The 23,165-nt window shown below is 43.8% G+C and overlaps 1 protein-coding gene across 2 annotated transcripts in view; it reads left to right on the top strand.

Annotated features, from left to right (window-relative positions):
- syn2b (synapsin IIb) overlaps positions 1 to 23,165 on the top strand; it is an 82,588-nt gene that overhangs the window by 28,986 nt on the left and 30,437 nt on the right. For both annotated transcript variants that reach the window (XM_061833694.1, XM_061833693.1), the window contains exons 2-3: positions 18,707 to 18,764; positions 19,716 to 19,807. In XM_061833694.1, the coding sequence (XP_061689678.1) occupies positions 18,707 to 18,764; positions 19,716 to 19,807 (150 nt within the window). The remainder of the gene's footprint in view (positions 1 to 18,706; positions 18,765 to 19,715; positions 19,808 to 23,165) is intronic.

Below are 23,165 nucleotides of genomic sequence, written 5' to 3'. Positions count from 1 at the left end.
CTGCTTATCCTCACAAGGGTCCCAGGGAGTGCTGGAGTCTATCCCAGCTATCAACGGGCAGGAGGTGGGGTACGCCCTGAACTGGTTGCCAGCCAATCGCAGGGCACATCAAGACAAACAGCCGCACTCACAATCACACCTCGGGGCAATTTAGAGCAGGCGTGTCAAACTCATTTTTGTCTCGGGCCACATTTTAGGTACCGTTTCGCTCAGAGGGCCATTATGACTGTGAAACCATCAAAATCTTTAATCGCTTCATCAATTTGAAATTTTGATAAGGATATGAACATAAATCACAGACACTGACTCTGATGATTTGCTTTTGTGGGCCACATAAAATAACGTGCCGGGACGTATCTGACCCCCGGCCCTTGACTTTGACACCTGAGATTTAGCGTGTCCAATTAATGTTGCATGATTTTGGGATGCGGGTGGAACCCAGAGTGCCCGGAGAAAAGCCACCCAGGCACGGGGAGAACATGCAAACTCCAAACAGGCAGGTCCGGAATTGAACCCGGGACCTCAGAACTGTGAAGCCAACAAGTTCGAGCTGAGCCATCACAACTTCACAAATTCTATTTTTCACTGAAGAAATACTGAGACAAAGACTCAGCGTTTGTATTACATGAATCATGGAGAGATAGCCCTAATCTGATTTTCAGACTTTCATTTTTCAAAAATGATGTGGGCGCATAGCTAGGACGGCACCCAGTGCAATACTGTGGCAACCGGCACGAGTGGCCCCTGCCACTACTTAAGAACTTGAGGCCTTCCCATCTGAATCAGTGATTAGCTGGTGCAAATGTGACTTTCACCAAAACCTGAACCCCTGTGTGTCGTACCAGGTGCGTGCATCCAGTCAGCTACGACTGTCAAAAAAAAACCCAAATGACATTACAAATTAATTCTGAACTCTTCAAAGAGTGATCGCCTGCCACCAGTGTTCGGGTTCCTTGGGTCCCTTGTTAGGTGCTACATTACAATTATTATACTGCTGAGATTCATATGGTTGGAGGATGAAGCTAATTCATTCATAGACTATCTGTCACACTCGCGACATAAAAGGAGTATAAATCGGCAACTCGGTTACTCGAGAATCAGTCATCAATGATCTGTCGTTACTATGATAACTCAGAAAATCTGTTCCCCTCATGACTTTTATTAACTGGCTGTAGGAATCTTTAACATAACGATCAGCTCTTCTTCACCTGTACTCCCGCTCACGCCGCTGGCTTTTTCCACCGTTTATCAATCTGACATCCATTGTGTACCACACTCGTATTCATGCCGCAGGCCACATAAACCAAAGGTTAAGTAATTGAAGTCCTGCCTTGATAGCTGTCCTTACACCGGATAACTTTCAATGAATCATTTCCATCACACTAAAGAGATTAAGAGGAGAGGAGGGAACGAGTCAGGGTTGCTGTTTTTCCGGCTGTACGTTTCCGTATGTGCCGCAGCAGCACGATGCCGGCGTGGGCGGCCTGGCGCTGCCTGACTGCATTGCACGCGTGTCGTCGTGATGTCCGTGTTTGTATTTCACCCACCCCGGGGGGAGAGGTCACGTGATGTTTCTCTCGGTAAGCCCAGAAGAATACCATGAGCCTACTCTTATCTTAACGCGTACACAGTCTACAAGTCGTGACGAGAGAAAACCTCCCTCCCGCTTCTCCCAAACACCCACATCTGTAATCATTCGGAGTTTGCCGAGGAGCTGCAGTCCGCACAATATAAATGCTTACTGTCGTTAAAAAACAATATGAAACATTTAAGGATCTGTCACAGTTATTCAGCTCATTGTGGCAGTACCTTTGCTGAAATTAGCAGCGGGAAACAATTTATTTACGTTGTATAGAGCGCATTATGATGTATACAATGTATTCCAACTAACATGTTCGCTGTTGTCCCAGAGATGCTACACATTGAGTCACCTCTTGATCTCAAACATACACTTGTTAACGGTTAATTGGAATTGGGCCATTCAAAAATAATGAGCTACGTAATACTTTATTCATTTCTTCCACCACATCCTCCTCAGTTTTTGGCAATTTGCTGTTTTTCTCTGCAACAGTTATTTTGAATTTTTAATTGAATCTCAAATCAGTGTAAAATGCATTATCATGCAGCACAAGCCATGCTCGATTATCACTGCACTTACTCTTTTTCATTGGATTTCTTTACATTAACGACTAGAAGTCATGTTCTGTTCTTACAAACATTAACTGGACCGTAATTTCCGGCCGACAGAGCACACAAGCCTCACCCAGTACATTTGTAAAGGAAATACTATTTGGTATGTACGTGAGCCGCACCTGTGTAAAAGCCCCAAGTGCCCACATTGAAACACGAGATATTTACAAAGAAAGACGGTACACAGAAAGAGTTTTCAAAGTTTTAATACCTTAGCTTAGCTTAACATAGCACAGAACAGGGCTGTTAAGAAAAAAAAAGACATAACTAAATCACTGAGACACGGCAGTAACACAGCAGCAACACGCTAGCGTGGCGCTCATGCTAGACCGGTGCTAATGGGGCCGGTTTAAAAAAAAAAAAATATGCATACCGGTAAAAATCACTGAGACATAGCAACACGCTAGCACAGGGCTTACGCTAGCGCAGCGCTAACAGGGCCGGTTAAATAAAAAACATTCTGGTAAAAGTCACTTCCTCGCAACATTGATTCCACCGTCTTACTCTTGCATTTTCCGCTCGAGTGCCCCCTTGCGGCCGTTAGAAAAAAAATGCACAAACCGCATAAGCCGCAGGGTTGAAAGCATGTGAAAAAAGTCGCGTCTTATAGGCCGGAAATGATTACTTTGTGACCACGTTTGCATAGATTTGTGATAGAGTCAAGGTCGTTTGTACAAATTTGTGTTACATTGCTGCTTTAGAAATGGAGTTCCATCATAAAGCATGGACCACTTACAGTATTCTGCTACTTTTGTTGCTCAATGTGAACCAGCACCCACAAGCACTTCCAATCTCACCAGGGATAATCAAAACACCATTTGTGACAAAAACCCATATACCCTTAGCTGTACAATGTCTGCTACATACTTACCTTTGTATGCTGAGTCACAACAAAACACTTCTTTGTATTCTGTGTATCCACCGACTTTGAAGGATGGGGTTGTCAGGAAAATCGTGGTAGCTAATTTCAGTGTTCTAATGACCGATTGGGTCCAAAAAGGCACAAAGCAATGCTCTTTTAAACTACACACAGTTTTGTGAGACTTTAAAGTATCCCTCGCGTTATATTTATTGATTTTTATTTTTTCAATGTTTTTTCTGTTCATTCATTTTGAATGGAGCACAAGCGTACAATAATTCCTCAAAAGTCGATCATGTATTGTATTATACACAGGTACAAGGAAAATGATAGTTTTTACATTGTATAAATGTGTACATTCTAATACCAGATGTAATAAATGTTACAGATTTATGTGTGATGATAAATAAATTGTGGGCTATGAGTTATTCTATGTGGTGGTGCACATATGAGTGAAGCCAGAATTTCACATAAAATTGTTCAAAAACTCATTTAATTTTTAGTCTCAGTCTGAAGTCAAATCAGACTAAACCCCTCCTGTTTTAAGTCAGTCAGCATCACCAAAATAAATAATTTTGGTGAGAAAAATTAAGAGTGAAATGTGTAACAGTCTTCCGGGCATTAAATATGGTGGAGGAATGGGGGGGGAAATGGAATCGCAAAAGAGGTGCTAGCAAAGGAAAGAATAAGCAGAGTGTTGAAGTCAAGCAGTGAGAACGGTTCATTCTCCTGTCTGTGATGTCACAAACCATTTGCAGAGCTGACATGATAAGAAGTGAACAGAGGAGGGAGAAAAAATCCAAGGCTGTGCTGCTGTTTGCCCTGTTGAGATGTGGGGAAGAGAGGATGTCTGAGATAGCGACCGTGAGCAAAATGAAATTTGGGGTGCGGAATGGATGGAAGCCTTTGTGGGTGACAAAAGTCAAGGGTATTTTTGTTCTGTGTGTTTAGTAACAGGAAAGATCAGCGACACGTGACTCAGTGGTCCAACTGAGCGCCACGGCGCATGACTGCCCCGGGGAGGCTGCCGCACTCAGCCATATTACGGCTCAACACACACACACACACACAGACACACACACACACACACACACAAATGACAGCGTGTGAGATGGTGAGTGAAGGGACAGGGAAACTGGGGAGAGATGAGGCAAGCACGACTGTTTTACCTCAAAACGCCAAGGTATACGTCACACAGACGTCAGCAAATGCATCAAGGAGGAGTTAAACTGATCGTAGACAGCATTTCACATTAAAAATGATGCAAAAATGGATTGTGTAACCTTTTATTGAAGACCCTCTAAAGTGAATTTGGAGACCTTCTTTTTCTAAATGTTATACTTGATTGAAAATGATTGAGGGAAGCATGTTAAAACTTGGGAATATGGACTAATCATTTGTAAAGCTATATCCATCCATTTTCTGGGCCTCTTATCCTCACAGGTGTTGCGGGAGTGCTGGAGCCTATCTCAGCTATCTTTGGGGCAGAAGGCGGGGTACAGCCAATTGCAGGGCATGTAGAGACAAACAACCATTCACGCTCACAATCACACCTATAGGTAATTTTGGCATGTTTTTGGGATGTGGGAAGAAACCGGAGTGCAGGCACGGGGAGAACATGCAAAGTCCACACAGGCGAGGCAGGGATTTGAACCCCGGTCCTCAGAACTGTAATGCTGACACTCTGACCAGTCGTCCACCCTGGTGCCTTTAAAGATATACTGTCGTGTTAAACCGTCGTTAGTATTCCTGATTTTTTGGGGGGGGGGTGAAGTGTGGCTAAAAATGCAGTCAGGCATGAGTTGCCTCCCCCCCACTTCATAAAAGCTGTAGTCTTTGTTCACATTAATAGTTCCAGCCATCCATTTTATACTGCTTTTCCGTGTCGGGTTGTGGGGGAAGTAGCTACAGCAGGGACACCCAGACTGCCTTTCCCCAGCCACTTCTTCCAGCTCTTCCGGAGGGATCCCGAGGCATTCCCAAGCCAGCCGAGAGACATAGTCTCTCCAGCGTGTCCTCGCGGATGATCAAGCTTCTCACCCTATCTCCAAGGGAGAGCCTGGACACCCTGCGGAGGAAACTCATTTCAGCCGCTTGTATCCGGGATCTTGTTCTTTTGGTCATTACCCACAGCTCTTGCACATAGGTGAGGGTAGGAACGTAGATCGACTGGTCAATTGAGAGCTTCACCTTTCGACTTAGCTCCCTCTTTACCACAACAGACTGATACACTCATCTGTCTGTCGATCTCCTGCTCCATTCTTCCATCACTCACAAACAAGACCCCAAATACTTGAACTCCTCCACTTGGGGAAGGATCTCATCCCCGACCGGGAGAGGGCACGGCATTCTTTTGCAACTGAGGCCAGTAGGTGCTGATTCTCATCCGAGCCGCTTCACACTCTGCCGAGAATCGCACCAGTGAGAGCTGGAGATCACGGCTTGATGAAGCCAACAGAACCACATCATCTGCAAAGAGCAGAGATGCGATGCTGAGGCCAGCAAACCAGACACCCTCTACGCCTTGGCTGCGCCTTGAAATTCTGTCCATAAAAGTTATAACAAAATTGACACTAGGAGTTATCCGGTGCAATTCCGACCTGCAGTTAGGATAGCATTGCTACTTTAAAGCACCTTTTGTCAGAGTTACTGTGTGTAAAAGTGTGGATAACAACACCCCCCCAACCCCCTCCAAAAAAAGTTCAACTTGAGAGCCGACATATGGACGAGAGCTATGAGTTGGTGCGACCGCTTTAGATTGCCTCGTCATCGGATGCACAAAGAGAAGGGAAAGAACAAGTGGGGTGAAGAGAAAAAAAAAAACGACAGATGGCGTGTGTTCAGGGATTCACAGGCTTTTGTGTTAAAAGTTAAAAAGTTAAAGTTGCCTCGGATGTGCCGGCTACAGCGACAACAAAGTCTGACGGCGCAACATTATAGCTCAGTCCAGCACAAAAACACAGCATATTTTGCTCGTCTGTTGTTCGACTCTCATCTTCGTCTCCCGGTCGGACACTTTGGAAATTGGAGTGAGCCAGTCAAGGGAAGCAGCGTCATCTGTTTGGCTAATTAGCAACGTGGAGAGCATGCTATAAAACACAGAAAGCCTCGGTGGTGAACGCACCCTGTTGTGGCGTTTAAAAAAAAAAAAGATAAATAAATAATGCTCTTTGTTAGATGAACGCACTTCATCTTCTCTGCATTATTTATGCAAAATCAATAAGAATGTCGATTTTTCTTCATGTAGTCATTCTTGTGTTATGAATGAGTGTAAGTCTGAGGTTCTGGGGAATCGTAATTGCTCGACGGTGACACAAATAGTGTTATTTTGTTTCGTTCTGGGCAGAGTGATCTCCCTATTATGTCGCTGATCTGTAATCCATCAGTACTTTCTGTCCAAGGACATTCAGGACGATTTGCAATCCATCCAAATTGGAATTGCAGCATGATAGTCATCTTGGTTATTTCCAAATCAGAGGCATTTCTGTGGTACTGGTAGCTGTACACAGCAGCAACCAACCCGCATAACGCCTTGCCAGTAACTATAGCATCACTGTGTCAAACCGAGCCTGGGGGCCAGATGCGGCTCACCACCTCAATTTACGTGTCCTGCAAAAGGTAATCGAACATGCTAATTGTGCTCTAGTGAAATAACGTGGCAAACATCAGTTTTTGTTACCAATTCCCCTTATAATAGTTGAAAAAAAATGGTTTTTATCAGCTTCTAATTTTAAAACTGGTTATTCATCCATTTGCTGTGTACACTCTATGTAATTACGCTTCACAAAGCCTCACATTCACACATTCATACACTAATGGGTGGCTGCTGCCTGGCACTGGTAGACCCACTGGGCGGAAATTACACCTCTGTCAAGAATACTTCGACATGTAGACACTCTGCGCTGAGATTTGAACAGGAAACCCTTCGGTCACTGGATGACCCGCTCCACCCATGGATCCACAGCCACCCTGGATGGGATCACGGTCGTAGCGGCCCTCCTCGGAGCATAACTACAATGTGGCCCATGACAACAAAAAAAGAGCTTGAAATCCTTGATATAGTCAGGAGTTTGTGGTCCTCATTTAAACCAAACAGTTGTTTGTGTACCAAACTCAGTACTTCGAGTAGCCGATAAACATAAGACAAACAAATGTATTGCATTAAATAAAGATACATCAAACCCACATGTTTCTTTAATTAAACTGTAGACAAAAAAAAAACTACATGGAGTATTCATGCCCAATTAATCATTGAAATGTCACCAAAACCCCCTCAAGCTCTAAATACACCACAGCAGCACATTTGCAATTTTAACTTGAATGATTATGTCCTGCATATCTTTAATAACACCCCTTAATTGTTTTCTGCTATGGGAGAATGTGTCACCGTAGTTTTATCAAGGCACTTTATCACCCTGGAAAGTAGTCTTCAAGGGATGGAATACAAAAAGCTGCCCTGGTGCTAACCAGGCCCTGGGGGAGCATTGTGCGCAATGGCCCTTGAAGAGTGACAAAAGGGTTTTGTTTTTTATTCTCTTTTTACTTTGGTGCAGTGAAGCTCACTGGTTCAATTGAAATATGTTTAATACAGTTCAAACGCCTATATACATTGATTTCTGTGAAAAAGCAGCCCACAACGACATATTCATTCAGCTCTCACTTCCATGCCAAAGAGGCATTCTTTTATGGTAAGAGTACGGTGATAGGTGCAGAGAAAGCCCTCTGTTACATGCCCTGCAGCATCCTCGAGCCGAAGTACCCACATACAACAGACTCCACCTAGATTGCATACTTCTTCTTCTTTTCCTTTCAGCTTGTCCCGTTAGGGGTCGCCACAGTGTGTCTTCTAAGCCCATCTCCTGCATCTTCCTCTCTAACCCAACTGTCCTCATGTCCTCCCTGACAACATCCATCAACCTTTTCTTTGGTCTTCCTCTCGCTCTTTTGCCTGGCAGCTCCATCCTCAGCACCCTTCTACCAATATACTCACTCTCTTGCCTCTGGACATGTCCAAACCATCGAAGTCTGCTCTCTCGAACCTTGTCTCCAAAACATAAAACTTTGGATGTCCCTCTAATGAGGTTATTTCTAATCCTATCCAACCTGTTCACTCCAAGCGAGAACCTCAACATCTTCATTTCTGCCACCTCCAGTTCTGCTTCCTGTTGTTTCTTCAGTGTCGCTGCCTCTAATCAGTACATCATGGCTGACCTCCCCACTGTTTTATAGACTTTGCCCTTCATCCTAGCAGAGACTCTTCTGTCACATAACACACCAGACACCTTCCGCCAGCTGTTTCAACCTTCTTGGCCCCGTTTCTTCACTTCATTTCCACACTCTCCATTGCTCTGTATTGTTGACGCCAAGTATTTGAAGTCATCCACCCTCACTATCTCTTTTCCCTGGAGCCTCAATGTTCCCCCACCACCGCTCTCATTCATGCACATATATTCTGTTTTACTTCGGCTAATCTTCATTCCTCTCCTTTCCAGTGCGTGCCTTCATCTTTCTAATTGTTCCTCTGCATGCTCCCTGCTTCCACTGTAAATCACAATATCATCTGCAAACATCATGGTCCAAGGGGTATCCAGTCTCACCTCATCAGTCAGCCTATCCATTACCACCGCAAACAGGAAGGGGCTCAGGGCGGATCGCTGATGTAGTCCCACCTCCACCTTAAATTCTTCTGACACACCTACGACACATCTCACCACTGTTCTACTGTCCTCATACACGTCCTGTACTATTCTAACATATTTCTCTGCCGCACCGGACTTGTGCATGCAGTACCACAGTTCCTCTCTTGGTCACCTGGATTACATAGTTGACGGATTGAAATTGGGTACAGTGGTGGGCAGCTACAGGTATATGACATGCCCATGGATCCAATAACTACTGTGATATGTGACTACTGTCAAATACACCCAGCATATGGAATAGGATTTAGGTTGTTTTCAATGAGATGCCTGAGTGACAATGCTTGACTCCATTGCCGAAGAGTCTGGCTCTTTGGTATCATGGTGAATGTATAGGTTGTTTTTTTTTTTTAACTCTAGAAAAAACTAATTACATCAGAAGCGGGATTGGTAGGGCTACGCTAGTTTCTATTGAACCTACGTATCAGGACATTTGAGTGATTGGAATGTGGCATTCCTAGTTTGGAGTGGACTTGGACAGTGTACTAGTGTTTAGAACCCCAAAGATATGGTTTAAAATCCATGTTTGGGGACTACTCTCCAGCGTTCCTTGAGATTTGGTGTCAGAAGTAAGATGAGTAGCCATCAGGACGTCTGTGACATGCCCAGAAGCTACCATGCTAAAGATACTCTGCTCTTTGGTGTTTCAGTTCACCCTTATAGACCTCAGTCATATAGACCTGCAGATAGGATTGGCACTAGGCTGATTCGAATGACCTACCTACATCTGGATCAGGTCATGATATGGAGCAGACTCCGTTGCCATTTCATGTCAGCAATGGTACAAGTAGCTGTAAGAGTTGTCAATGACATACCCTGTTCGAATGACCTCTGGTACTGGAGCAGGTTATTGTCTCAGCACCACACCTCCTGCACCTCCTGTGAGACAGCCTACCACTGTGTGTTATTGTCCGCATACTCAATGAAGGTGTTGCTGTTTTGATAGAAGACCAGAGAATTAATTGTAGGATGGTATTGTCCATAGTATCCAAGTGTGGTGCCGGTCTGGCCCTGTGGTCCAGCTTGATGTTACTGTAAACCTTGTGCAGTGTGTTGGCTGATGATGTGCACAACATCAGGATATTGATTTTCTTGCAGGCTAGTGTTATTTTGTAACAGTCCGAGGGCCAAGCTAGCATTTGCATCCGGTGGAATGTAAACAAGGGTTAGCATGACACAATTAAACTCCTGAAGAAGGTCGAACGGTTGGCTTTTCAGTCAGATATTCCAGCTGTGGGTAACAGTGGCTGGCTACAGCCTCAGTCTCTATTTATTGTATAAAATGTTAATTGTGAAGGCAATGGCAGTGCCAGGAGTGATTAGGGCACTGGAGGCAATAACCCCCAAGCTGGGCGGTCTGCTCCAACAGATGCCAGGAACACCTGCCGACATCTCCATCCAGAAGAGTACAATACCGGGAAAAGCTAAGATCCTGTGCAGAACTCTAAAGCTCCCAGGTAGAGGGTCGATTACCTGAGCCTGAAGGAAATACCTGCAGGTGAGAATGTTTTTCTTTCAATAGTTTATTGCTACAGCGTTGTGGTCATCGTATCTCTTTAACCTTGGACTTTTTTTTTTTCTTTTTGTGAAAGCTCAAGTACATTTTTCATCTGGCTTTGCCCGACCATTGCCCACTTGGGAAAACCTGTTGCTGGACAAACTCCAGAACACTTCATTCAGTTTCTTTCACATTGCTCAGTCTATAGCAGGCTTCATGACATAGTTTGTTTCAGTTTGAGGCAGTAAACAAAACTTCCTGCTTTTGCATAATTACGTCACTGGGGAGCTGACAGATGCCTCCATTCATCCTGCTGAACCTGGCACAATGTTCCTGTATGATATACTCTTCTTGCTACTTTTAAAGATTGAGCTGTGGTGTGCCAGGAATGCCCCTATGCTCTATGTTAACAAAATTGCTTCACCCAAGGACTAATGACCTGTATCAGAATCAGAATTGACTTTATTGTCCAAATATGTAACAATACACAACAAATTTCTCTCCGGTAATTGGTGCTGCTAGCATCCTGCTGAAAATAAACCTATACACCACGTGTAAAAGTCATGTTCATCTTTGATAGATAACTGTTGCCATGTTGTATTTATGGCATCTTGGTGTTACATAAGCTGTGAATAATGTTTTGGACTCACTATGGTTTCATTGCAGTTCATGGCAATCATGTTTGCAAATATTCGCTCCGGAGAAAGATTATCTGGCTTTTAATAGCTTTGTTCTCTGCTGTGCTCACCAGCAAGTCACTACCTTCATCTCCTTGCTAATTGGGTCTGCGCGCAGTCGGCTATAGACTGTTGAGTGGAGCTTTTCTGTGGGGATTTTGTAGCGCAATGTTGCCATCACGAACACAATGTCGAAAAGACCTAACTTTTAATCTACATAAATGCTGCTTTGTGCATCTAATGGGTATTCACATTGGAGTAATGGTACCTTTTTTTTTTTTTGGTGTGTCTTTTTAAAATCTTTGCCACTCTCTAAAATTACTGGTCATTTAGTCTTACTATCCCTAGAATATAACCTCAAAGTGAACAAGACCCCAATATACTTGATCTCCTCCACTTGGGGCAGGATCTCATCAACAACCCGGAGATGGTACGCCACGAAGGGAAGGATGGAGCAGGAGATCGACAGACGGATCGGTGCAGCCTCTGCAGTGATGCGGACTTTGTATCGGTCCGTTGTGGTAAAGAGGGAGCTAAGTCGAAAGGCGAAGCTCTCAATTTACCAGTCAATCTACGTTCCTACCCTCACCTAAGGGCATGAGCTGTGGGTCGTGACCGAAAGAACAAGATCCCGGATAAATGAGTTTCCTCCGCAGGGTGTCCAGGCTCTCCCTTAGCGATAGGGTGAGAAGCTCGGTCATCCGAGATGGGCTTAGTGTCGAGCCGCTGCTCCTCTGCAATGAGAGGAGCCAGATGAGGTGGCTGGGGCATCTGATTCGGATGCCTCCCAGATGCCTCCCTGGTGAGGTGTTCCGGGCATGTCCCACCGGAAAGAGACCCCAGGGACAACCGAGGAGACACTGGAGAGACTATGTCTCTCAACTGGCTTGGGAACGACTCTGGATCCCTCCGGAAGAGCTGGAAGAAGTGGCTGGGGAAAGGGAAGTCTGGGTATCCCTCCTGAAGCTACTTCCCCCGTGACCCGACCCAGAGAAGATGGATGGATGGATAACCTCAAAGTATTTTCTTGGGGTTTTAATCTATTTACCTGTGATGTTCCAAGTCTTGGATTACAGGTACAAATCCGTTTTTATGTTTTAAAAACGGTGTCTTTATGTTTATTTTTTGTATTTGTATTTGTGTAACACATCCAACCACTCTCGGTACGGCTTATCCTCACGAGAGATCACTGGTATACTGGAGCCTATCCCATCTGACTTTACTTTTATAATTCCGACTAATCTTAACAGATTCTAGTGCAACCCAAGTAAGACCAGTAAGAAAACACATTTTCAATCCTTTTATCTCAGTCTTCATCCATTTACTGTGGAAAGTGCCTGTTGTAAATGCTTTAAAAGGGTGGATGGGCTAGCTCGTGGCTACAGTAAATCTCCTACTCTGGGGTTGTAACAGGCTGGCCAGATTCACGTTTCACCCAGAAATATTCATTTGCAACGTATTTCTATCAGCTGCCAAGCCAGCAGTCGGATAAGCTATTTTGATGTCCTTGTCTCTTTGTATCCCTTAGTCTTGAGTACATTTTACCACTCCTCAATTGATTCTTGGTGATGGATTTACTGTATACACACACACACACCAACAAACCAACGCAATAGAGAAAGTGATGACACGTCAATTACAGGAGGTGCCACTATTAGAGGAAATACTGTATAATCTTTTGAGGACACTACATTAGTATAGTGGGTTGAATGCCTCACAGTCCTGAGGTTCTGGGTTTGAATCTCAGTTCAGTTTGAAAATTCTTCCTGTGGTTATGTCATTTTTCTCATAGTACTGCAGATTCCTCCCTCATTCCAAATTACAGCTAGTTTTGTTTAGCCTGGGGATGCTGAAAAGTCCTAACCTAGTATTTAAGTCATAATTACAGTAGATATTTAGATGAAAAACACTTCTAGGCCATAAATACAACACAATTGAATGACCAACTAAAAGTAGGCCATGGCAGCAATTGAGGGCGCCTTTATTTCCCGCATGGCAGCATGTTTTTACACCGTCGCGCAGATTACTTGATTGCACGCCTTTCAAAGCTTGGTAAACCGAGAACCCCATGTAGTGTTTCCATTTGTAGCATACTGTGCTCCTTCATCTCTGGCTATATAGAATGAATTTCAGTTTGCCCCAGAGAGTCACATGCTCACCTTAGATTCACCTTGTTGAAAGATGACTCTCTGTGCTCTAACTACCATCAGAGAGAAAAAGACTGCGCTTTAGAGGCATGTGCTCCTAGCCACTCGTGAATGGATCTCATGTCCACCGTGACATATTGGCCACCTGCTACAATCCTTGTCGAAACGTAATACTGTAATCATGGGAAAACGAGAAAGATGTTCCCCAAATGAACATCAAAGTTGGCAGGTCTGTGAACTGACTTTTGAGAAAATGGTCTTTATTTTCATAGATTGTTTATCTGCGACACGCTCCAATTTGTGGCGTATCTTGATTTTTCTGCAAGCACAAGACTCACTAAGCATGTTTGCCGGTCTAATAAGCTAAAAGCCAAGTGAGATGTCTCAATGGAGATTTATTAAGCATCCCACTTGATTTCTAAGCAGGACACTCCCCTCTGCAATTTGATTGGCTGATGCATCCAGACTGCCTAGAACTCAAGTGGTTAAAATTTTCTGCCCCCAGGTGGGTAAAGTGGGTACATCAGAAGGAGGAGCATTCCATTGATGCAGTGTGACATCCATCCATCCATCCATTTTCTTTGCTGCTTATCCTCACTAGGGTCGGGGGGAGTGCTGGAGCCTCTCCCAGCTCTCAACGGGCTAGAGGCGGGGTACACCCTGAACTGGTTGCCAGCCAATTGCAGGGCACATAGAGACAAACAACTGCACTCACAATCTCAGCTAAGGGCAATTAAGAGTGTCCAATTAATGTTGCAGTTTTTTGGGATGTGGGAGGAAACCGGAGTGCCCAGAGAAAACCTACGCAGGCACGGGTAGAATATGCAAACTCCACACAGGCAGGGCCAGAATCGAATCCGGGTTCTCCGAACTGTGAAACCAACTCTTTACCAGTTGATCCACCGTTCCACCTGCAGTTTGACAAAAAGTGTTTATTTTTATTCCTGTTTAATGTTCTCATTACTGTATATACTATACTGTATAGTAAAGTATAGTACATACTGTATACTGTATAACCCTTTTAGAAAGTACAATATTAAGGAATGCTATATTTCATCATAACATTTTTTTGTTTTTGTTTTTGGGGGGGGCTGCAATGGATTAATAGCATTTCCATTCATTTCAATGGCAAAAGATTATTTGATATCAGAGCGTTTTGAGTGTCACCACCAAATGGATCCTGGATTACACAAAATATCAATCTGCTTGGGTCTTTTCATGTGCCTCCCCCAACTCTTTTCAACAAACGTTGAAAGGAGCATTATTGATAAGGTCTTAAGTGGTTGGTGGGGGGGGGGAGCATGGGGCGGAAAACAAGATGATAATGTAGATGAGAGATGGAAAAAAAATTGACGAAGGAAACAAAGCTGTGATATTACAAGGGCAATATAAAAAGCTAAAGCGTTTCTGCTAATTGCTCTCCTTGGACAAAAACAACACAGCAAATCTCTCATTATTCGCTTGTGGGACGAATGATCAGGACAACAACACTGGCAGCTATGAGAGGATCCCTCGGCATGCTTTTATTTCTTCACTAAAGCGCCGTAAATGGAAGTGCTAGCACACACGCTTACATTAAACGTGCGCGCCGGAGGGAATTTCCTGTCCTGTCTGCTATCGTTTATTTAAATGTAGATCCTGGAAAAAGCTCTGCGGTTGTCGGCATACTCAGTGGAGCCCGTCAAAAGGCACGGATGAAGGCGCAGGAAACGACCTTTTCACCTGTCAGTCGAATACAGTATTCATATGTTATTTGCTGCCAGTTGTAAAACGTGTGCTGCTGTGTTCAACAAAGTTAATTTTGTTAATGTGTCTGTTATGTGGGTACACACGGACAACAATACCTAGCAAGGCAACCAGCTATGGTTGCCCGAGGTCGTTAATATAGATACTTTTCATTGACGTCACGCTAACCACGTGTTTTTGTTTACAACGGCATTTTGGAGAGCAAGATCGTTTCTACATATCATGGCTAGGAAGTGATAAGTGTATACTGTAGTGTTTTGGCTACGGTTATCGTTTGATCTTTTATCCTGAAAGTCCTTTGACAAACACTGTAACCAGAGGGGATTGAGGCACTTGTGCTGGAGTGACAAATAAAGAAAGAAGCTCCATGTGAAACTCGAGAGCAAGCATCATCTCGTTATTATTAGATTGAGCTATAGTACTTCTCGTATATAGCAAGTGTGGTGTGATTGTGTCGACGTCAGCGGGCCGCGACAAGACAGGACGATAAGGAAGTGAGCTAGAGAGGTTGGCGGGGTGGGGAAGTGAAATGAATATCACTCACGTTAAAAAGTACAGTTGGACTCACGTCTACGTTATTCAATAACACGACAGCAAGATCATAATATGGTATCAGAGTGACGGTAGTAAAACTACGGACTCACTCAAGTTTTTGGTGAAAGACTGTTACTACACAAACAGGGATGAGATGGTCAGAGACCGCATAGTTTTCGCTACCAACTCACCGTGAAAAGTTACTAAACCAGGGGCCGGAGCAGGCACACTTGGACAAAGCAATCAACGGAGCCCGCTTATATGAGTTAGCGAAAGTGCGGCTAAAGGCTATGGCTAGCGACAGCCACGAGGTTCAGGTTATCCACTGCAAACCTGGAAAGCAAAGTTTCACTGCTGGTGCTAGTAGGCATAATGACAACCCAAAGACCTCCGTAAAGGTATGTAAAAAGTGTGGAGGACACCACAGTAAATTAGCTGAATGCCTAACAAAAGGTAAACAATGCCTGAAGTGTCGGACCCCTTTTTCTGTCTGTTCTTACAACCATAAGCCACACAATGAAATACCATGTTGAAAAGGCCATAACACGCTTATAAGCAAGCCAATATTCACAAAAAGATCACTAAAAAACGCGAGTTGTATTGTAGTTTTGTCGTCCAGTGGGCGTTGTAAACAAAAGTCATGTGACTCACGACGTCACGTGAAAAGTATCTATTGGACAGACCCAACGCAGGTTGGATATTTATTTGACAAGTGTATTTCAGTGGCTTGGTGCAAAAAATAAACGTGTCCTTTTAAATCACTAATAATTGTTTTTTGCGACATCTAATTAAAAAGCGCCCTCGCTAAAGCATCTCACTACACAGCTCCTCTTCATTCTCAGTCGTGACACACCTCGTCTTTGAAATACTAGCATGGCTGCCGAAAATACACACGGAGGTGTCTCCAGCCTCACGGTGTTGCCGCTTGAATAATTCAGGCGATGTACTCACTCCAGGGGAGCTTGCTAAACCCAACATGGTTGATTGGAGGTTTGCTATCCTGGTGCGGGCAATCGGAGCCCCGCGTCTTTTCAGTTACGCGTCAACATTAAAGGGTACCGGTTGTAATCAACAGTGACCCTGTGATAGTTTGGTGCAATACTCGTATACATATATAGGCCACTTACTGTGCTGCTTCTTTAATCTGATGATATCTTCTCATTGATGGATGTTTAAGTCAATATGTGGAATGCTGACTTTTAGCATCGGGCACGCTCCAGTCTGTGAAAAGTTGTCACTTCTTCAATGAAATCCATACCCTGTCATAATATGTTTTTGTTCAGTTCTTCCTTTCCTTAGCCTGCATTGATTCATCTGGCTTAGACCACACACACCTCAAAGGCTGTCTCAGACTCTTGGACTCGACCAATCAATATTGAAAGTGGGGTTGCATCAAATGATCTTGAAAATTGAGTCAACAGAGCTCATCCCATCCATTTCACCAAACACTGAGTTATAGACTAAATCAGCAGCTATGGCTAAACTTCAAACCCCAAATCTGAGAATGGCGAGGCCAACCTTGGTAATCACTTGCCCCCTGCAATTTGCAATTTCTCTGGACTGGACTGCGTAAAAGCCTGATAATGGATTGAACGGGCCCACATAATCACACCAATCAATTTTCTGTCAGCCCCCTCAACAATAATGTTGCACTTGAAGTCAATTAATCGCATGATTCGGTTCATGTCATGAAGTCAACTTTAATATATGGGTGTTGTCAAGCAAAGGGCCTTTTATGCAAAAAAGGCAAATGTACCATAATTTCCGGTTTATAAGCTGCGACTTTTTTCACACGCTTTCAACCCTGCGGTTTATGCGATCATGCGGCTGAATTGTGCATTTTTTGTAACGGCTGCAACGGGGCATTCGAACGGAAAAGGTAAGAGTGAGACCGGTGCGATATATTTCCCGAGGAAGTGACTTAGCGTCGCAAGCGTTCGCGTTAGCACGGCCGCGGTAGCATTAAACTTTCTGTGTACCGTATTTCTTTGTAAATATCTCATGTTTCAATGTGGGCACTTGTGGCTTTTACACAGCTGCGGCGTATGTATGTAGCAAACGGTATTTCCTTTACAAATGTAGTAGGTGAGGCTTATAACCAGGTGCGCTCTGTAGGCCGGGAATTATAGCATATGCTCGGAAAAAAAAAATTCTCAATGTTGGTGAATTATCTGTCTCTTTGTGATGTCGACGGACACTGGGTAAAAAAGAGCTGGACCCACATTTCTTTTTAAAAACATGGGACCCGGTATACAGCCCTGTAAGATACCGCAAGTAATGAGCACTCCATCAATTATCACAAATACAGAAGTACAGCACTTTGGGGGATTGTACTCCTTCGATTACAATATCAAACACTGTTTATTGATTTTAATTTTTTTGGGGCAGTCTCAGTCGTCCTTGTGTTGTTTTTCAACCACAGATGTTCTCATCACTAATGAACCGCGCTAACAAGCAAGATGCCTCTGGGCGGGTTCCTGTGGGCTTTTATAGAGAATCTTATGTACATTTTTAATTTAGGCAGGTGGCCATGATTTGTGTGCATGTGTGTCTATCTATCTATCTATATATCTATCTATCTATATCTATCTATCTATCTATCTATCTATCTATCTATCTATCTATCTATCTATCTATCTATCTATCTATCTATCTATCTATCTATCTATCTATCTATCTATCTATACACACAAAATTCGATTTTTAGTACATGTGCCTACTGCAGTGTGTTATTAATATTCATAATCATTATTATTATTACTGCACAAGAAAAGAGGTACAGTAGTAATTTGGCATCATCAATCGACGCGGCATGGATCACAAAGAGGAGGGGCTCAAAGATGAAGCCTTTCCACCAACTTGTCCACGGTTGCTTTATTTAGCCCCAGTTTGTTGGCTCCTGATTCACGTAATGAAAGCCATCTGCGATCCATTTTACGGCGCTGCGTAAAACAATAAAAACGTCCCGCGCAACGTGGCCAGCAGCGTCCTCCTCATCTTCATCGATCCGCCAGCGTCCTCGCTTCAAATCTATTCCGACATCCATCTTCGGCAAAGTGGCAGCCGGGATACAGAAAGGCGGCATCCCAAGGAGGCCGTGTGACCGGACACATTCGTCATTCAAGCTCCATTGCAGCGTTCAGTAATGTCAATAAAATTGTGCGCTCTTTGTGTGAAAAAAATCCTTTTCGAATAAGTATATTTGCATATGACTGGGAAATGTGCCCATCTCAAGCTGCATGAGCTGGCCTCCATTTTCTCTCCGATAATTTTAGAGGGAGGCTGTGATAACCGCTAGAGGGGAGTGTGCGCGACTGACAGTTTGCTCATGAAAACGTGTCCCTTCTTTTGTCTTCCAGGGCCAAAGTGTTTCGAGGGAAGAAGGTTTTCGGAGAGTACGACGTTAAAGTGGAGCAGGTACTACGGAGCAACAGTTTTCGGTTGTGCAAAAAAATCCAGTGCCGCTATCGTGATCATCGTTGTGGATATTTTATCAAAAAAATTTATATGAGAACTAAAACGTTTTAAATAGAAAAAGAAATGGTTTGGGGATGTATTGAACTGTAAAATTTACCATATATCAGTCTCATAATTATTATCAATAAATAGATACACTATCATATAAATAGTAAATTCAAACATACACACACACACAAATATATATATATATATATATATATATATATATACAATTTTTTTCAGTTTTGCAGAAAAATGCGGTGCCGCTATCTTACTTCTATGATCATCATCATTGTGGCTATTTTATCATAAAAAAAATATTTATCTGAGAAATAAAACATTTTAAATAGATAAATAAATGGTTTGGGGATATCTTGAACTCTAGAATTTACCATATTTCACTCAAAATTATTATCAATAAATAGATACACTATCATAAAGCGTTGGCCTCACAGTTCTGAGGACCCGGATTCGATCCCAGACCCGCCTGTGTGGAGTTTGCATGTTCTCCCCATGCCTGCGTGGGTTTTCTCCGGGTACTCCGGTTTCCTCCCACATCCCAAAAACATGCAACCTTAACTGGACACTGTAAATTGCCCCTAGGTGTGATTGTGAGTGTGGTTGTTTGTCTCTATGCGCCCTGCGATTGGCTGGCAAGCAGTTCAGGGTGTACCCTGCCTCCTCCCCGTTGACAGCTGGGATAGGCTCCAGCACTCCCCGCGACCCTCATGAGGATAAACGGCTAAGAAAATGGATGGATGGATGGATAGAAAACTTTGAAAACAATACTGGAATTCACACGGTATGATACATACGGAGCAAAGTATGATGTTCCTCTGATATCAGTCTTCCCGTAATGTACGTTAATAATAATAACACCTAATAATTGTGTCCACTGTCTCATTCCAGGCCGAGTTCTCGGACATCAACCTCATCTCACATTCAAATGGAACTTGCACTGTGGACATGCAGGTTATCAGAGGTGGTGCAAAAGCGGCCAGGTGAATACTACACACGTGTCAAATCACGATTGTCTCACATTTGCACAGATGAGCTGAGACGTTTCCCCCCCTTTGAATATCGCCGGTGGTAAAGGACGTTTTATGTTACGCTTCTTTAACCAACACTGAAAATGAGGACACCAGGACTCTAATTATGTTGTGTGGCTGCTTGGTATGCACGCGCACACTCTGTTTATGATGAGAGGGGGGCTTGAAAGGCGTCGTGGGGATGGGGGGAGAAAGAGCAGAGATGATTCTTTTCACATCAATTTCAGTCAAATCCAATGATTTTGCAAAGGGATATGAGTCCGTTGTTAAGATCCCACTTCTCTTGCCAGCAAAGAATTTATCTATCGATCTGTCAATGTACAGGAAATCTTTTGCTCACTTGTTTAGCAGCACAAACAGCTGCCATCAAATGCAGCCATGCAAGAACCAAATCAAAGTTCTTTGTTCATAATTTGAGACAGATGGATAACGAGTAACTAAAACAAAACAAGTCTACATTACATACATTGTCATTTTCTGGTCAAACAGCACAAAGTGATGGCCCAAGTGCTTGTCCCCAGTTACACAACATCCAAAGTCCTTTTTTTTTTTTTGCTCAAGACCGACTCCAGCTCCAGGGCCGGGTCAGTCCAAGGTAAGAGAGCTAGAAGCTGGTAATGCTAAGAAAACACTATAGAGCTTGTGCACCTACGTCATCAAATCACGTCACTGGTCGGAAGTGTCGGTCAAGCAAAGCATTGCTCAATGCTAAGTCGGTTAGAGACGACACGAAATATGTCTTGTAACGCCCAGAGTCTTGTCTGATACCGTCAGACGTTTAGAAGGTGAAAATAAATGACAGTACATGGAAAAATGAGATAAACTCTGCATAGAGGACCCGTATTTAATGCCGAAATCAATGTTTTTGCTGATAAGAAATTGGACTGTTAATTCACTTCCGCTTGTATTTGACAACTGGATCTACACATGGATCTGGTGAGTAAGTCGTCGAGATTTACAGGGAAAAGTTTGAAAGCTTATAAAAGTCTGGACGCATACAAATATTTTGTTGCTGGATCTGTTTCGGATCAGGAATAAATCCCCCATAGTAACGGTTTTCATGGCTTGTGAACGCGGAAGTGTGTTCGGCGGCATGGTAACCTTTGCTGGAATCCATCAAACTTTTCAGCTAGTATTCAATACAAATACCAATATTTCAATAAATGACCCCTGATTTTACACAAACTCGCATTCATGAACCATGATTGGAAAATAAAAAGAGAACGGAGTCGTCTCCATGGAACGTACACGGAAGCGATTGCGGCCACACCTCCGTAAACCTCTGCGACAGACAGGGTTTTTTTTAATACACTTCTTCTTCTTTTCCTTTCGGCTTGTCCCGTTAGGGGTCGCCACAGCGTGTCATCTTTTGCCATCTTAGCCTATCTCCTGCATCTTCCTCTCTAACCCCAACTGCCCTCATGTCTTCCCTCACCACATCCATAAACCTTCTCTTTGGTCTTCCTCTCGCTCTTTTGCCTGGGAGCTCCATCCTCAGCATCCTTCTACCAATATACTCACTCTCTTGCCTCTGATCTCGAATCTTGTCTCCAAAACATCCAGCTTTGGCTGTCCCTCTAATGAGCTCATTTCTAATCCTATCCAACCTGGTCACTCCGAGCGAGAACCTCAACATCTTCATTTCTGCCACCTCCAGTTCAGATTCCTGTTGTTTCTTCAGTGCCACCGTCTGTAATCCGTACATCATGGCCGGCCTCACCACTGTTTTGTAAACTTTGCCCTTCATCCTAGCAGACACTCTTCTGTCACATAACACACCAGACACCTTTCGCCAGCTGTTCCAACCTGCTTGGACCCGTTTCTTCACTTCCTGACCACACTCTCCATTGCTCTGTATTGTTGACCCCAAGTATTTGAAGTCATCCACCCTCTCTATCTCTTCTCCCTGTAGCCTCACTCTTCCCCCTCCACCTTTCTCATTTACGCACATATATTCTGTTTTACTTCGGCCAATCTTCATTCCTCTCCTTTCCAGTGCGTGCCTTCATCTTTCTAATTGTTCCTCTGCATGCTCCCTGCTTCCACTGTAAATCACAATATCATCTGCAAACATCATGGTCCAAGGGGTATCCAGTCTCACCTCATCTGTCAGCCTATCCATTACCACTGCAAACAGGAAGGGGCTCAGAGCTGATCCCTGATGCAGTCCCACCTCCACCTTAAATTCCTCTGTCACACCTAAGGCACACCTCACCATTGTTCTGCTGCCATCATACATGTCCCGTACTATTTTAACATACTTCTATGCCACACCAGACTTCCGCATGCAGTACCACAGTTCCTCTCTTGGTACTCTGTCATAGGCTTTCTCTAGATCCACAAAGACACAATGTAGCTCCTTCTGACCTTCTCTGTACTTTTCCACGAGCATCCTCAAGGCAAATATGCATCTGTGGTACTCTTTCTAGGCATGAAACCATACTGTTGCTCGCAGATACTTACTTCTGTCCTGAGTCTAGCCTCCACTATTCTTTCCCATAACTTCATTGTGTGGCTCATCAACTTTATTCCTCTATAGTTCCCACAGCTCTGAACATCCCCTTTGTTCTTAAAAATGGGAACTAGAACACTTTTCCTCCATTCTTCAGGCATCTTTTCACCCGCTAGTATTCTGTTGAATAAGTTGGTCAAAAACTCCACAGCCATCTCTCCAAATTGCTTCCATACCTCTACCGGTATGTCATCAGGACCAACTGCCTTTCCATTTTTCATCCTTTGTAGTGCCTTTCTGACTTCCCCCTTAGTAATCATTTCCACTTCCTGGTCCATCACTCTTGCCTCTTCAACTCTTCCTTCTCTCTCATTTTCTTCATTCATCAACTTCTCAAAGTATTCTTTCCATCTATTTAGCACACTACTGGCACCAGTCAACACATTTCCATCTCTATCCTTAATCACCCTAACCTTCTGCACATCCTTCCCATCTCTATCCCTCTGTCTGGCCAACCTGTAGAGATCCTTTTCTCCTTCTTTCGTGTCCAACCTGGTGGACATGTCTTCATATGCCTCTTGTTTAGCCTTTGCTACCTCTACCTTTGCCCTACATCGCATCTCGATGTACTCCTTTCGCCTCTCCTCAGTCCTCTCAGTGTCCCACTTCTTCGCTAATCTCTTTCCTTGTATGACTCCCTGTATTTTGGGGTTCCACCACCAGGTCTCCTTCTCCCCTTTCCTACCAGATGACACACCAAGTACTCGCCTGCCTGTCTCTCTGATCACCTTGGCTGTCGTCGTCCAGTCTTCCGGGAGCTTCGGTTGTCCATCGAGAGCCTGTCTCACCTCTTTCCGG

The sequence above is a fragment of the Syngnathoides biaculeatus genome, chromosome 10, assembly GCF_019802595.1.
Source record: "Syngnathoides biaculeatus isolate LvHL_M chromosome 10, ASM1980259v1, whole genome shotgun sequence".
Taxonomy (NCBI): domain Eukaryota; kingdom Metazoa; phylum Chordata; class Actinopteri; order Syngnathiformes; family Syngnathidae; genus Syngnathoides; species Syngnathoides biaculeatus.
The sequence above is the reverse complement of the archived record's forward strand: the minus strand, read 5'-3'. Positions and strand labels throughout refer to the sequence as shown.